This window comes from Diaphorina citri, unplaced genomic scaffold (genome assembly GCF_000475195.1).
Source record: "Diaphorina citri unplaced genomic scaffold, Diaci psyllid genome assembly version 1.1 scaffold2153, whole genome shotgun sequence".
Taxonomy (NCBI): domain Eukaryota; kingdom Metazoa; phylum Arthropoda; class Insecta; order Hemiptera; family Psyllidae; genus Diaphorina; species Diaphorina citri.
The window spans coordinates 1,988-13,556 of record NW_007379578.1 but is presented as its reverse complement, the minus strand read 5'-3'; the positions used below and the strand labels follow the sequence as shown (position 1 = coordinate 13,556).

The 11,569-nt window shown below is 38.8% G+C and overlaps 2 protein-coding genes across 3 annotated transcripts; one reads left to right on the top strand and one right to left on the bottom strand.

Annotated features, from left to right (window-relative positions):
• The first annotated feature begins 1,021 nt into the window (after positions 1-1,021).
• LOC103518319 (UPF0415 protein C7orf25 homolog) lies at positions 1,022-3,243 on the top strand. The gene is made up of 3 exons (XM_008483382.3): positions 1,022-1,115; positions 1,410-1,678; positions 2,307-3,243. Exons 1-3 carry the CDS (start codon positions 1,022-1,024, stop codon positions 2,385-2,387), a joined length of 444 nt encoding a protein of 147 aa, XP_008481604.1. The 3' UTR covers positions 2,388-3,243.
• On the bottom strand, positions 3,110-7,050 carry LOC103518317 (tetratricopeptide repeat protein 12-like). 2 transcript variants are annotated; one of them, XM_008483379.2, is made up of 3 exons: positions 6,912-7,050; positions 6,210-6,358; positions 3,110-3,519 (listed from the first exon to the last, which is right to left on the bottom strand). In XM_008483379.2, exons 1-3 carry the CDS (start codon positions 6,916-6,918, stop codon positions 3,247-3,249), a joined length of 429 nt encoding a protein of 142 aa, XP_008481601.1. In that variant the 5' UTR covers positions 6,919-7,050; the 3' UTR covers positions 3,110-3,246. The 2 variants fall into 2 exon arrangements, with proteins under 2 accessions (XP_008481601.1, XP_008481600.1); XM_008483378.2 differs by lacking the exon at positions 3,110-3,519 and adding an exon at positions 4,009-4,424.
• Between the last annotated feature and the right edge of the window lie 4,519 nt (positions 7,051-11,569).

Below are 11,569 nucleotides of genomic sequence, written 5' to 3'. Positions count from 1 at the left end.
ATTGAAATATGAAATCTGAGACTGAATAGTCTCTAGACAGAACTAGGAGTATTGACGTTGCTTAACTATTAATTATTATATTTTAATGTAAATAAGTTCCTACTGTTTCCTTCCTTTTTGCATGATATTTGGCATTTTATGTTATTTATTTATTACATGTATATACTGTTTCTTTTTTTAAGACTGATTTTAATTTTTATCCCGTCGAAGCTCAGAGACCCAGAGACCTCAAAGTGCCAATGCCTCAATGTACTCAATGATTACTAATGCCGGTCACTCATGCTCAGACTGTCTGTGAGCATGAGTTTCCGGCATAATATCGCAACTCAATATCTTAAGGCCAGGACTTACTTTGGTAATTGAAATCTGAGACTGAATAGTCTCTAGATAGAAATAGAACTAGGAGTATTGACGTTGCTTAACTATTAATTATTATTTTAATGTAAATAAGTTCCTACTGTTTCCTTCCTTTTTGCATGCTGTTTGGCATTTTATGTTATTTATTTATTACATGTATTTTTTAGTTTTTAAGTCCTCATATATTTTGTACTTACATACCTAGGTAGGCCTCTCTCATAAGAAATTAAGAATAATTCAAGATGGATAGGTATTCTTTGAGTTTAAGCTGTTAGGTAGGTCGATATATCGAATCAGACAGATAAAAAATAATTAGGATATCTATAACCTACTTTGTGTGAATATTGTAGAGAAATTAATTTTAAGTTTTACAGCTTTAATTAAAAGAAAAATCAGCCCACTGATTTTACTTCCTTTAGATAGGCAGTCTAAATAGGTATAGGATTCTTATAAAATATTTAGGTATGTTTTCATATCTATTTGTGAGGTCAGTTTGGTTCCGTATTTCAATTTTATTTGGATGTCAGACTTGATACGTTTAAGTAAAAATAAAATAAATAACGTACTTACATTTTCATTTTGTTTAAGTCTTTTGTGTTGTTATTTGATATTGGATTGTCTTTATTAATTCGGGCTGGTTTGGGTCTAGGCAACTTCCCTTCCCATGGATCGGACGTTCACCTATCCATTGCTCAATCAGCAGGCAGCCTGGGAACTACGGAATCCTGTCAAACCTGTCCTTGAGAAGTACTTCCAGGGTAAGACCAACCGTAGTGGTGTAGGAGAAATCCAGCCTTTCCGAAAACGAACGTTATCCGTTCAGGATAAAATCCGCCCCGGACGGGAATCGAATCCGCGGCCTAGCGCTTAAAAGGCAGACGCGCTACCAACCAAGCTAACTAGACTAGCTGATGAAACTCGAGTCGGAAGTTAAAAGACCAAGTACCCAACTAATTATAACGGCAATAATAACGTAAATACATAGGAATGCCTAATATAAACCTAACCAACAACCTATTGACTCCACTCATCTTACTTTCTTTCCCCCTCAGGGAAAACTCTGGTCTCCTGTGAGACGGCCATCGAAGCATTTCGCAACATAGTAGACAATCTAGCCGGACCAAACGAGCTACGTAGAACAAATGAGTTGCTCTCACGAGTTACCATAGTACCAGATAACCCGTCAGACCGATCCAAAACCAAACTCAGTCTGAATGGAAAAGTCAAGCCTCGGTCTATTGTGATATTCGGTACTGGAGACCAGATGAAAGCTGTCACCACGACTGCTAATGATGGCTTCCTTAGAGCTGCCAAGAATCAGGTAAATATGCACTATTCTAGATCAGGTAACTACAGAAAAATGGTAAGGTAAGGACTCTAAGGAGGGGAATCGGCAAGTTTCCTTATTGGCTGGAAATTTGTTTGAAATTTCATCAAAACCAGAGTTATGGAAGAACAATTTTTTCTTTGAAAAAATAATTAGGATATCTATAACCTACTTTGTGTGAATATTGTAGAGAAATTAATTTTAAGTTTTACAGCTTTAATTAAAAGAAAAATCAGCCCACTGATTTTACTTCCTTTAGATAGGCAGTCTAAATATAGGATTCTTATAAAATATTTATGTTTTCATATTCCGAGAACAAACATTATCCCAGCAGGATAAAATCCGCCCCGGGCGGGAATCGAACCCGCAGCCTAGCGCTTACAAGGCAGACGCACTATCAACTAAGCTAGCTAGGCTGGCTTATGGAAGAACAAATAAACCAAGATTTCAGTCGTCTTTTCCGGAGACTGAGATGATTTCCCCCTTCTTCTGAGGCTCATTGCTACGAAATAAAAATGGCGATGATTTATTTTTTTTAAATATGTATTACCTAATTTGAACAAAAATTTATTTGATCGGGGGTTTTCTTTCTTAAAAATTAAAATAAATCCTCTTTTTACAGGGTGTCTACTTCGCTACATTTCTGCACGAATCTCGCGCTCTATCTGAACGGAAAGAAATACACGAGACCAATGACACCTGACCGCCCTGTATAGGGGTAAGTTAAGTGTTTGTATCAGGCTCCGTGGCGTGGAGGTCGCAGGTTCGATGCTTCCTGGGACAATGAGGAAATTGACAGCCGATAATATTAGATGGAAGTTTCTGTGTTATTGAAACATTGAAGTGGCTAAAAGTGACTAACATTGTACACCACCACTTTCGTGTTCCTGGTAAAAAGACCTTTAATTTGATATATAGGTCGACCAGGTTTGGATAAGTCCTTCTATGAGGACAGACAGACAGACCGACCGACAGACAGACGACACTGAAGCGAATACAATAGCCCGTCCCTTATACCTTTTATTATTACTATCGTAATAATAAAGGAAGGACTGGCTAAAAACCGTGTCATCAGCATTTACACATATTACCCCCATCTCTAAATTAATTTACTTCCTATAACTTCGGCTTGTAGCCAGCAGCAGCTTCTTTCTGCTACGGTCAGTCTCATTTCCACTGGTATCAGCCAGACTAGTTAGCTTAGTTGGTAGCACGTCTACCTTGTAAGCGCTAAGTCGCGGGTTCGATTCCCGCCCGGGGCGGATTTTATCTTAAACAAATAAGATTCGTTCTCTCCTGTCCTGAATTTTTTTGAAGGAAAACAGAATACTACTGGTGGAAATGAGACTGGCCGTGGTAGAATGCCCGGTAGTACTGGCACATACTTAAGATCACCACAATAACTATAAAATAAATTCCACCTTATTCCTTTGTCAACATTTTCATCACTGCCGCCAATATTTTTTATTGTCCCATTCATCAGAAGTCTTTCATTTACCTTCTAATTATGTAATAATGTGGGGAAAAAAAACCTAATAAACATGAACACTGATATCACACTTCTATTCTTGCTCAAACGCTTGTGTATAATTTTCCACTAATTTCCGCCGTGTCGGGTATTTCTCCACTAACTCTCTTATGTATTCCTTCGCCTCCTCCCGTTGTCCAAGGTTATGCATGGCTCTAGCTTTGTACAGATGAGCTTTCATATTGTCCTCGTCCAGTCGGAGAGCTTTGTCACAGTCAGGAAGGACAGGGTCGTATAACTGCAGGTGTAACAGGGTCAGAGCGCGGTTTGTGTAGAGCACGGGTGAGTCCCGAACCTGCTCGATAGCCTGGAAATGAGAAGGGATTTATAATTTTATAACATTCTGCGATTATTGGGAAATGCGATGAGACTCTTTGCAAAGCTATACATACACTAATGTAATGAGAAACAAAGTATTGCTCTTTATTCTGTCATCAGCCATTCGGCTACAGCTGAAGCCGCTACAATAACAAAAAGTATTGTCATCAGTCCAATGCTTTTTGTTAGTGTTGAAAAAAAAGAACTTTTAGAAATTTCATTAGAGTTGATTTCTCTCAAAAACTTTCTTGAGGTTGGAAGAGCAAGCCACTTTTTCCCAATCAAGCGCTAAGTCGCGGGTTCGATTCCCGCCCGGGGCGGATTTTATCTTAAACAAATAAGATTCGTTCTCTCCTGTCCTGAATTTTTTTTTTTTGAAGGAAAACAGAATACTACTGTTGGAAATGAGACTGGCCGTGGTAGAATGCCCGGTAGTACTGGCACATACTTAAGATCACCACAATAACTATAAAATAAATTCCACCTTATTCCTTTGTCAACATTTTCATCACTGCCGCCAATATTTATTGTCCCATTCATCAGAAGTCTTTCATTTACCTTCTAATTATGTAATAATGTGGAAAAAAAAACCTAATAAACTTGAACACTGATATCACACTTCTATTCTTGCTCAAAGGCTTGTGTGTAATTTTCCACTAATTTCCGCCGTGTCGGGTATTTCTCCACTAACTGTCTAACGTATTCCTTCGCCTCCTCCCGTTGTCCAAGACTATGCATTGCTCTAGCTTTGTATAGATGGGCTTTCATATTGTCCTCGTCTAGTCGGAGAGCTTTATCACAGTCAGGAAGGACAGGGTCGTATAACTGCAGGTGTAACAGGGTCAGAGCGCGGTTTGTGTAGAGTACGGGCGAGTCCCGAACCTGCTCGATAGCCTGGGAATGAGAAGGGATTTAGTTATTCTGAGATTTTTGTGAAATTTTTGACAAATACGATTGGACTTTTTTTTACCTTGAAAAAATTACTTTGAAAGAGAAATCTCAGTAGAGTTACTTTCTTTAAAAAATATTAGGTCTCAAAACATTAGGTGAGATTGGAAGAGCAAGCCACTTTTTCCTAGACAGCACGTTAAATGCACCAGTTATCAGTGAAGTTAAGCAAAGATGCTCGTGATTATCCGTTTAGGTGACCATCTGGGCAATCCCGTACTGCCTCGGTGGTGTAGTGGACAAGGCGCTCGCCTGGTAAACAGGAGGGCGTGGGTTCAATCCCAGCCGAGGTATGGAATTTTATCCTCAATATAATTTGAGAATTTGACCACAATAATAGTGGTAGCCTACTTACTGCTGGAGTAAAGGGACTTTTCAGTCCTATGCGAGCAGTATAAATAAGCACTATTATTATTATTACTGGTTTTTCCTGGCCCCTATCAGGCTAGGTGAGGTTAATGTGAGAAAGCGGGTACCTTTTCACCGAATGTCAATGTTTTTAGTGGAAAAAAGTTACTAAATACGTTAGCAGTTAGCTAATACAGTGACTTTAAACCTCTGTCAAACAGAATTCCCAACTCCTATTGTGGGGTCGAGTGGATTGAAACACATCACATGCCTTTAGGCACACTCCATTTGTCAAGGGTCTAGGCATACCTTGCCCTTGGGATCAATTTAATTAGAAGAACTTCCCATGGCGTAGTGGTCACTGCGCTCGCCTTGCACGCGGGAGACCCGGGTTCGATTCCCGGCGGGGTCAAGAAATTTCCATCATCCAAATGATTGATTCCGAGACTGGCTGTTGCGGAGCCCACTCAGCCTCGTGAGGAAAATGAGTAGCTATGACATATAAATGCGCATAGCGACCGGTGCCAGCATGGTAGGTAAGAGGAAAATGAGTAGCTATGGCATATAAATGCGCATAGCGACCGGTGCCAGCATGGTAGGTAAACATTGGATTTTAGGATTATTGAGATATTGGGAAAATCCTACAATGCTGCAGTGAGCACCAAAGTTGTGACATAATAGAGAGATTTCGCATCGCTTCTTGATCCCGATAACGCAACCCATGTTGGCGCCATCTTGTTTACATCATGTTTTTAGATTTAGCAAAGCGTGCGAAAACCAAAATACGATAACCCAAGCGAACCTAGCGGACGCTCAAGTAATCATACCTTTTATTTGTTCAATGTTTTGTCTTGTTCTAACAGATTACTAATGAATGAAATTAATAAAACAAATTATTCAAATCAGTTTTTGAATTAATTAATTAAAAACAGGAAACAATGATTTTTTTTTTAAATTATTTATTTGTTTTATTCCACCGTGTTCGTTATCTGTTACGTTCTTTTTTGTATTTTGTTTTTAATTAATTTCTGAATTAATTAAGATACCTACCAACATCGAAAAATTTCAGTCAAAATTAATTTCCCCTTCAAAAATGTAAAATAACCGTGATCTATTCAAAAAGAATTTAAATTTACGCGCGTTTCTAACATGGAAATTTCATCATCGTAATACGAAAAAAATCCCCATGTTCAAGCCAAAACATCGTAACTCCGATCCCCGTGTTCAAAACCCCAAAATGTGTGTCATGCGCGGAAACCAAAACTCGTCGAACATCGTACCCGATGTCCAAAAAAACGCGATGCGAAATCTCTCTGATAACACTGATAACACAAAGAAACTGCATTTACATTTAATTAGAAGAACTGTGTAGCTCATTCTCACCTTATCATATTGTACCAAGGCTGCTTCATATTGCCCACTCTGGAATGCTTTGTTTCCATTGGCCTTGAAATGATCTGCTATGTCTTGCCTTGCTTTCCTCTCCTCAAATCTTCTCATAGCATCAATCTCCACGGATCTCATGAAATCATCTGCAAATTTATACCGAGAATGGACGTAACCAGGATTATGCCTAAGGGGAGGCCCGCTATTTTAGTTGAAGAAATACCTACAGTATATTAGTAGCCAGTGTCTAGGTATATCAGGTTGAATGCATCAGTTTCTAGCAGACCACTGAAGTTAAGCAACACTGAGCATAGATCGTACTTGGATGGGTGATTACCTGGAAAAATTACCTACTTACATATACTTATACAGTGAGAAATAATAATTTTATTGTGAGTGGATCGTACTTGGATGGGTGATTACCTGGAAAAATTACCTACTTATACTTATACAGTGAGAAATAATAATTTTATTGTGAGTCGTGACTTCGTGAGTCAAGCCCAAGAATATTTTATTTATTTTTAACCCTAGAACACAAGCGTTTTTTGTTTGACGTTTAACACTAGATATAAGTCAATTTGACGTAGGTATACAATTTTCAAATTAAGAAAAAAAAACAGTTGTTTTTTTTAAATTCTTAAAAAAAGAGCCTTGTAACATGACAAGGTAGGTCAGGAGGCGGAAAAGAAATTTTCATACACATCATTTTGACGTAGGTTAGTAAGGCTAGTGTTCTGGGGTGAATAACAATTAACAATATTAACAATGGAAAAATAACGGGTGAATAACAATGAATTCAATGAAAAAATAAGTTTAGGTTCACCTGAAGTTGTGAACCGGACCTGGGTAGTGAGAGTGACGATAGTACTTGTAGTAGTCAAGACATTCCTGTGTGTGATAGAAATATTAGAAGTCAACTTCATGTCCTGTAAGTTTTTATTATGTTCGTGTATTGTAGAACTCACTCATAAGGAACAGGAAAAAAGTAGGTAATAGATTCAGGAGTGGAGATTGCAGTGGTATGGACATGTTGAAAGAAGAGATGAGAGCTACATAGGGAAAAGAGTTGAGAGAATGGAAGTGAGGGGGGAGAAAAGGGCGAGGGAGACTGAAGAAAAGGTGGAAAGATTGTGTGAATCAAGACCTGGGTGAGAAAAATTTATCAGGACATGAGGTACACAATAGGGTTGCCTGGAAAAGACTGACAAGAAAACGCAGACCCTATTTAAGTAGGAAAAGGCTAAGAAGAAGAAAGAAGAAGATTGTAGAGCCCACTGATAAAAAAAAATATTTTTGTTTGATAGAGGGAACTGTAACTGTTAAGGTCTTATTGTTCAAAAAGCGAAGAGAGAAGGAAGGCAGGATAGGAGAAAGCCAGACGTTCCGAGGAGGAACCTTATCTGTTTAGGATGAAATCCGCTTCGGGTGGGAATCGAACCCTCGATCTACCAAGCTAACTAGGCTGGCTATTGTACATTTTTAGCAGAATGGAGGAGTTGCAATTGCGAGAACATTATTAATAAAAGGTCAATTCCTACGTAAAAAGTTGTGAAAAATCCAAATCTGAGGTCAAAACTCCGAAAAAGTAACTTTAAAAGGTCGAAAATTCAATTTTAAATTGCCGTTCTAATGAAAAAGTTCGAAGAGTTGTGACGTCAGATTTCACGTCAAAATGCGCAGAAACGCTTGCGCACAAACAAACGAAGCGAGAGTCATGAATTATAACGTCATCGCCTACGGGAGCGTATGCCGTGACGTCAAACTTCACGATTTACCGGTATTTTTGAAATTGATTTATCTCGGTGAGAAGAAGAAGGAGAGAAAGAAGAAGAAGAAGGAGAGAAAGAGGAAGAAGAAGGAGAAGAAGAAGAAGAAGAAGAACAATAAGGAGAAGAAGAACATCTGTGCACACCTGCACACTTTTTCAGAACTCTTTTCACTTTCTATGATGTGTTTCTAAAACTCTTTTTTACTTTCAATAATAATTCTCAAAACACTTTCTCATTTACTTCAAACAACTTTCACCATGTGGGCATGAACCGGGGCGACGAGGTTCATAAATATTTTAATGATCGGAAATAATATTTTTCGGGTGGAAATGTGGAAAAAGGAGAATGAAGAGGAGGAGAAGCATAATTTGGGGGGTAAAAAGTGAAAAATGAGGATGAGGGAAGAAGGAGAAGAAGAAAATGAAGAAGAAGACCAAGAAGAAGAGAAGCGGGAGAAGGAAGAGGAAGAAGAGAGAATAGAAGAAAGTAGAGAAGAGGGGAGTGTGGGAGAGAAAAAAAGGAGGAGGAGGAGGAGGAGGAGGAGGAGGAGGAGGAGAAAAACATGAAGTTTTGTGGACGATGAGAAAGAGGAAATAATAATAAAAAGTTCATCGCTTAATATTTTCTCTCTTTTGTTGCTCTACATCTCATCAAACTTTACTGATAAGTTTTTTTCTTCCTTTTTTGTGTGATAAATTTGGCGTTTCTCCTTTCATCAGAGAAAGCGAGAACTTGATAAGATATTATTATTCTTCTTCCTCCTTCTCCTCCTCCTCCTTCTCCTCATCCCTCCTCCTACTCCTTTGTCTTGTTCTCTTCCATCTCCCTCCTCTTTTTGTCTTGTTCTTTTCCTTCTTCTTTGTACTGTTCTCCTCCTCTTCGTTCTCCTTCTTTTTACTATTTTCTTCCTGTCTTCCTCTTCTTCTCCTCCTTCTTTTTCTTCTTCTCCTCCTCTTCCCTGTTCTCTTTCTCGTCTCTTCTTCTCCTTCTTTTTGTATCGTCTTCTTTCTCCTTTATCTTTTTCCGTTTTCTCTCCCCATCCCTTTTCCTTTGTACTTACTGTTCTCTTCTCCTTCTTTTTCTTGTTCTCTTCCTTCTCCTTTGTATTGTTCCTTTTCTCCTTTATCTTTTTCTACTCCTGTTCTTCTTCTTCCCTTCCTTATCTCTTTGTCCTTTATTCGTCTCTTTCTGCTTCTCCCTCCTCTCTCTCCTTTCACTTTCTTTAGTTTCTTTTCTTCAACATTCTCCTCCTTCTTCCTCTTCGTTTAGTACACAAAAAGGTATTCAACCATCTGTAGACGGTTGTAAAGTGTAAAAAAAAGTAACAATCCAAAAAAATCTCCCAAGTCTTTCGACAATACCTTTTTTTTTTTTTTAATATATATTACCTAATTTAAACAAAAATTTATTTGATCGGGGGTTTTCTTTCTTAAAAATTAAAATAAATTAAATCCTCCTTTTACAGGGTGTCTACTTCGCCACATTTCTGCACGAATCTCGCGCTCTATCAGAACGGAAAGAAATACACGAGACCAATGACACCTGACCACCCTGTATAGGGGTAAGTTAAGTGTTTGTATCTGGCTCCGTGGCGTGGAGGTCGCAGGTTCGATGCTTCCTGGGACAATGAGGAAATTGACAGCCGATAATATTAGATGGAAGTTTCTGTGTTATTGAAACATTGAAGTAAAGCAGGGGGATTAAAGGTTTCATTTCAATGACAAATGATTAGATAAGTAAATTCTTTGTTGTTGATTTTACTGTTCTTTGTTGGTAAGGTACCTAGCTACCTATATTTGTTGGGTACCCATGTAGGGGAACACGGGGCAAAACGGTACCCCATCCTTTTTAGGAGCCAGGCAGTGCTGAGCTCTCTTGGATGAACTAGGAACTATTCCTGTAAGTGTTATTTTTGTTTTGATCTGGACGAAGCGCGTAGAGAAGTTAAACGGAAATTAGTGCTCTCAGTTTTCAATCGAAAATCAATTTAAATAAAGAGTTCTCATATATAAAATTATTGCATAATTCTGTAAAAGACTTCAAGCTATACGGGAACCTTTGAATCCGCCGATTTCGTTCGGTAGTTAAAAAGTTACAAACATGCGAAGCTCAGGAGTGGTTTGATTGGGTTCGAGTGTATGGTTACTATCTCTTCTCCTGGGTGTCCCAGGGTACTGAGTCTTAGTAATCTTAGTAAACATTGAAGTAGCCAAAAGTGACTAAAAAACCGTGTCATCAGCATTTACACATATTACCCCCATCTCTAAATTAATTTACTTCCTATAACTTCGGCTTGAAGCCAGCAGCAGCTTCTTTCTGCTACGGTCAGTCTCATTTCCACTGGTATCCTTCACCAATGCCAGCCTAGTTAGCTGGGAGGGTAGCACGTCTACCTTGTAAGCGCTAGAATCGGGTCAAATTTTCGATGGTCAGTTTTTAGTGCCAAAACACGTTTTGAGGCCCCTAGAGCCTAAATCCAAAGTTTCAGCCATTGGACAGACAGATTTTATTGCCAAAACACGTTTTGAGGTCCCTAGAGCCTAAATCCGAAGTTTCAGCCATTGGTCCGTGTGTGTGTCTGTCTGTAAACAAAATATCTCGAGAACGGTAAGAGCTAGAGACTTGAAATTTGGTATGTAGCTGTCAAATGTGACAAGGATGCGACACGAAACTTTTGGTTAAGACCGGTGCAACGGTTGGCGGCATTTTAACGCTTTTTGGCGGTTTTCGGTGTAATTTAACAATCTCTCGGGAACGGTATAAGCTAGAGACTTAAAATTTGGTATGTAGTTCACAAATGTGACAAGGATGCAACACCAACCGTTTTTTGAGATGGTTGCTGCGCTTGGCGGTATTTTGACCGCTTTTGGACAGATTTCGACCGTTTTTTGGCGGTTTTCAGCTATAGCTACAAAACGCTTGGCGGTATTTTGACCGCTTTTGGACAGATTTCGACCGTTTTTTGGCGGTTTTCAGCTATAGCGAAAAAACGGTTAGAGATATTGTAAAAGTTAGGGTAAAAGAACACTCAAATAAGCATCATTCAATAGGATAAGGCCGATAAGGAAAGTCGTGTGATGTTCACACCAGATTTTCTTCTTTTGAGTTGAGGTGAAAGTACTTGTAAGTCTACACTCTGCCCATCGACATCGACTGGACACCCGTATAAAGTCCGATCACAGGATTTTGGTTAAAAAAAAAAAATGTTCATGGTGTCGAATTGATTCGTCCTTTATTTTTTCCGACCCCGGTCAGGCTGGGTGAGGTTAAGGCCCATCGCACATTTTAAACGTAGTCGTCTGAAAAACCAACCATGGGAAAATGATTGAGAGTTGAGGGCGATTTTGATAAAAAAAAAAAAAAAAAAAAAATGTTCATGGTGTCAAATTGATTCGTCCTTTATTTTTTCCGACCCCGGTCAGGCTAGGTGAGGTTCAGGCCCATCGCACATTTTAAACGTAGTCGTCTGAAAAACCAAACATGTGAAAATGATTGAGAGTAGAGGGTGTCTCTATCATTTTCATAGGTCTCATAGGTTATCAATATTATACAGTGACATTGCATCCCTTAAAAAAAAAAAAAAAAAAA

Bases quoted from the DNA above. Each gene is read 5' to 3' on its own strand.
- LOC103518319 (XM_008483382.3), top strand. From the start codon at position 1,022: ATGGATCGGACGTTCACCTATCCATTGCTCAATCAGCAGGCAGCCTGG. The intron at 1,116-1,409 runs GTAAGACCAACC...TTTCCCCCTCAG, and splicing joins CCTTGAGAAGTACTTCCAGG to GGAAAACTCTGGTCTCCTGT. The intron at 1,679-2,306 runs GTAAATATGCAC...CTCTTTTTACAG, and splicing joins TTAGAGCTGCCAAGAATCAG to GGTGTCTACTTCGCTACATT.
- LOC103518317 (XM_008483379.2), bottom strand. The intron at 3,520-6,209 runs GTGAGAATGAGC...TCTCATTTCCAG, and splicing joins CCTTGGTACAATATGATAAG to GCTATCGAGCAGGTTCGGGA.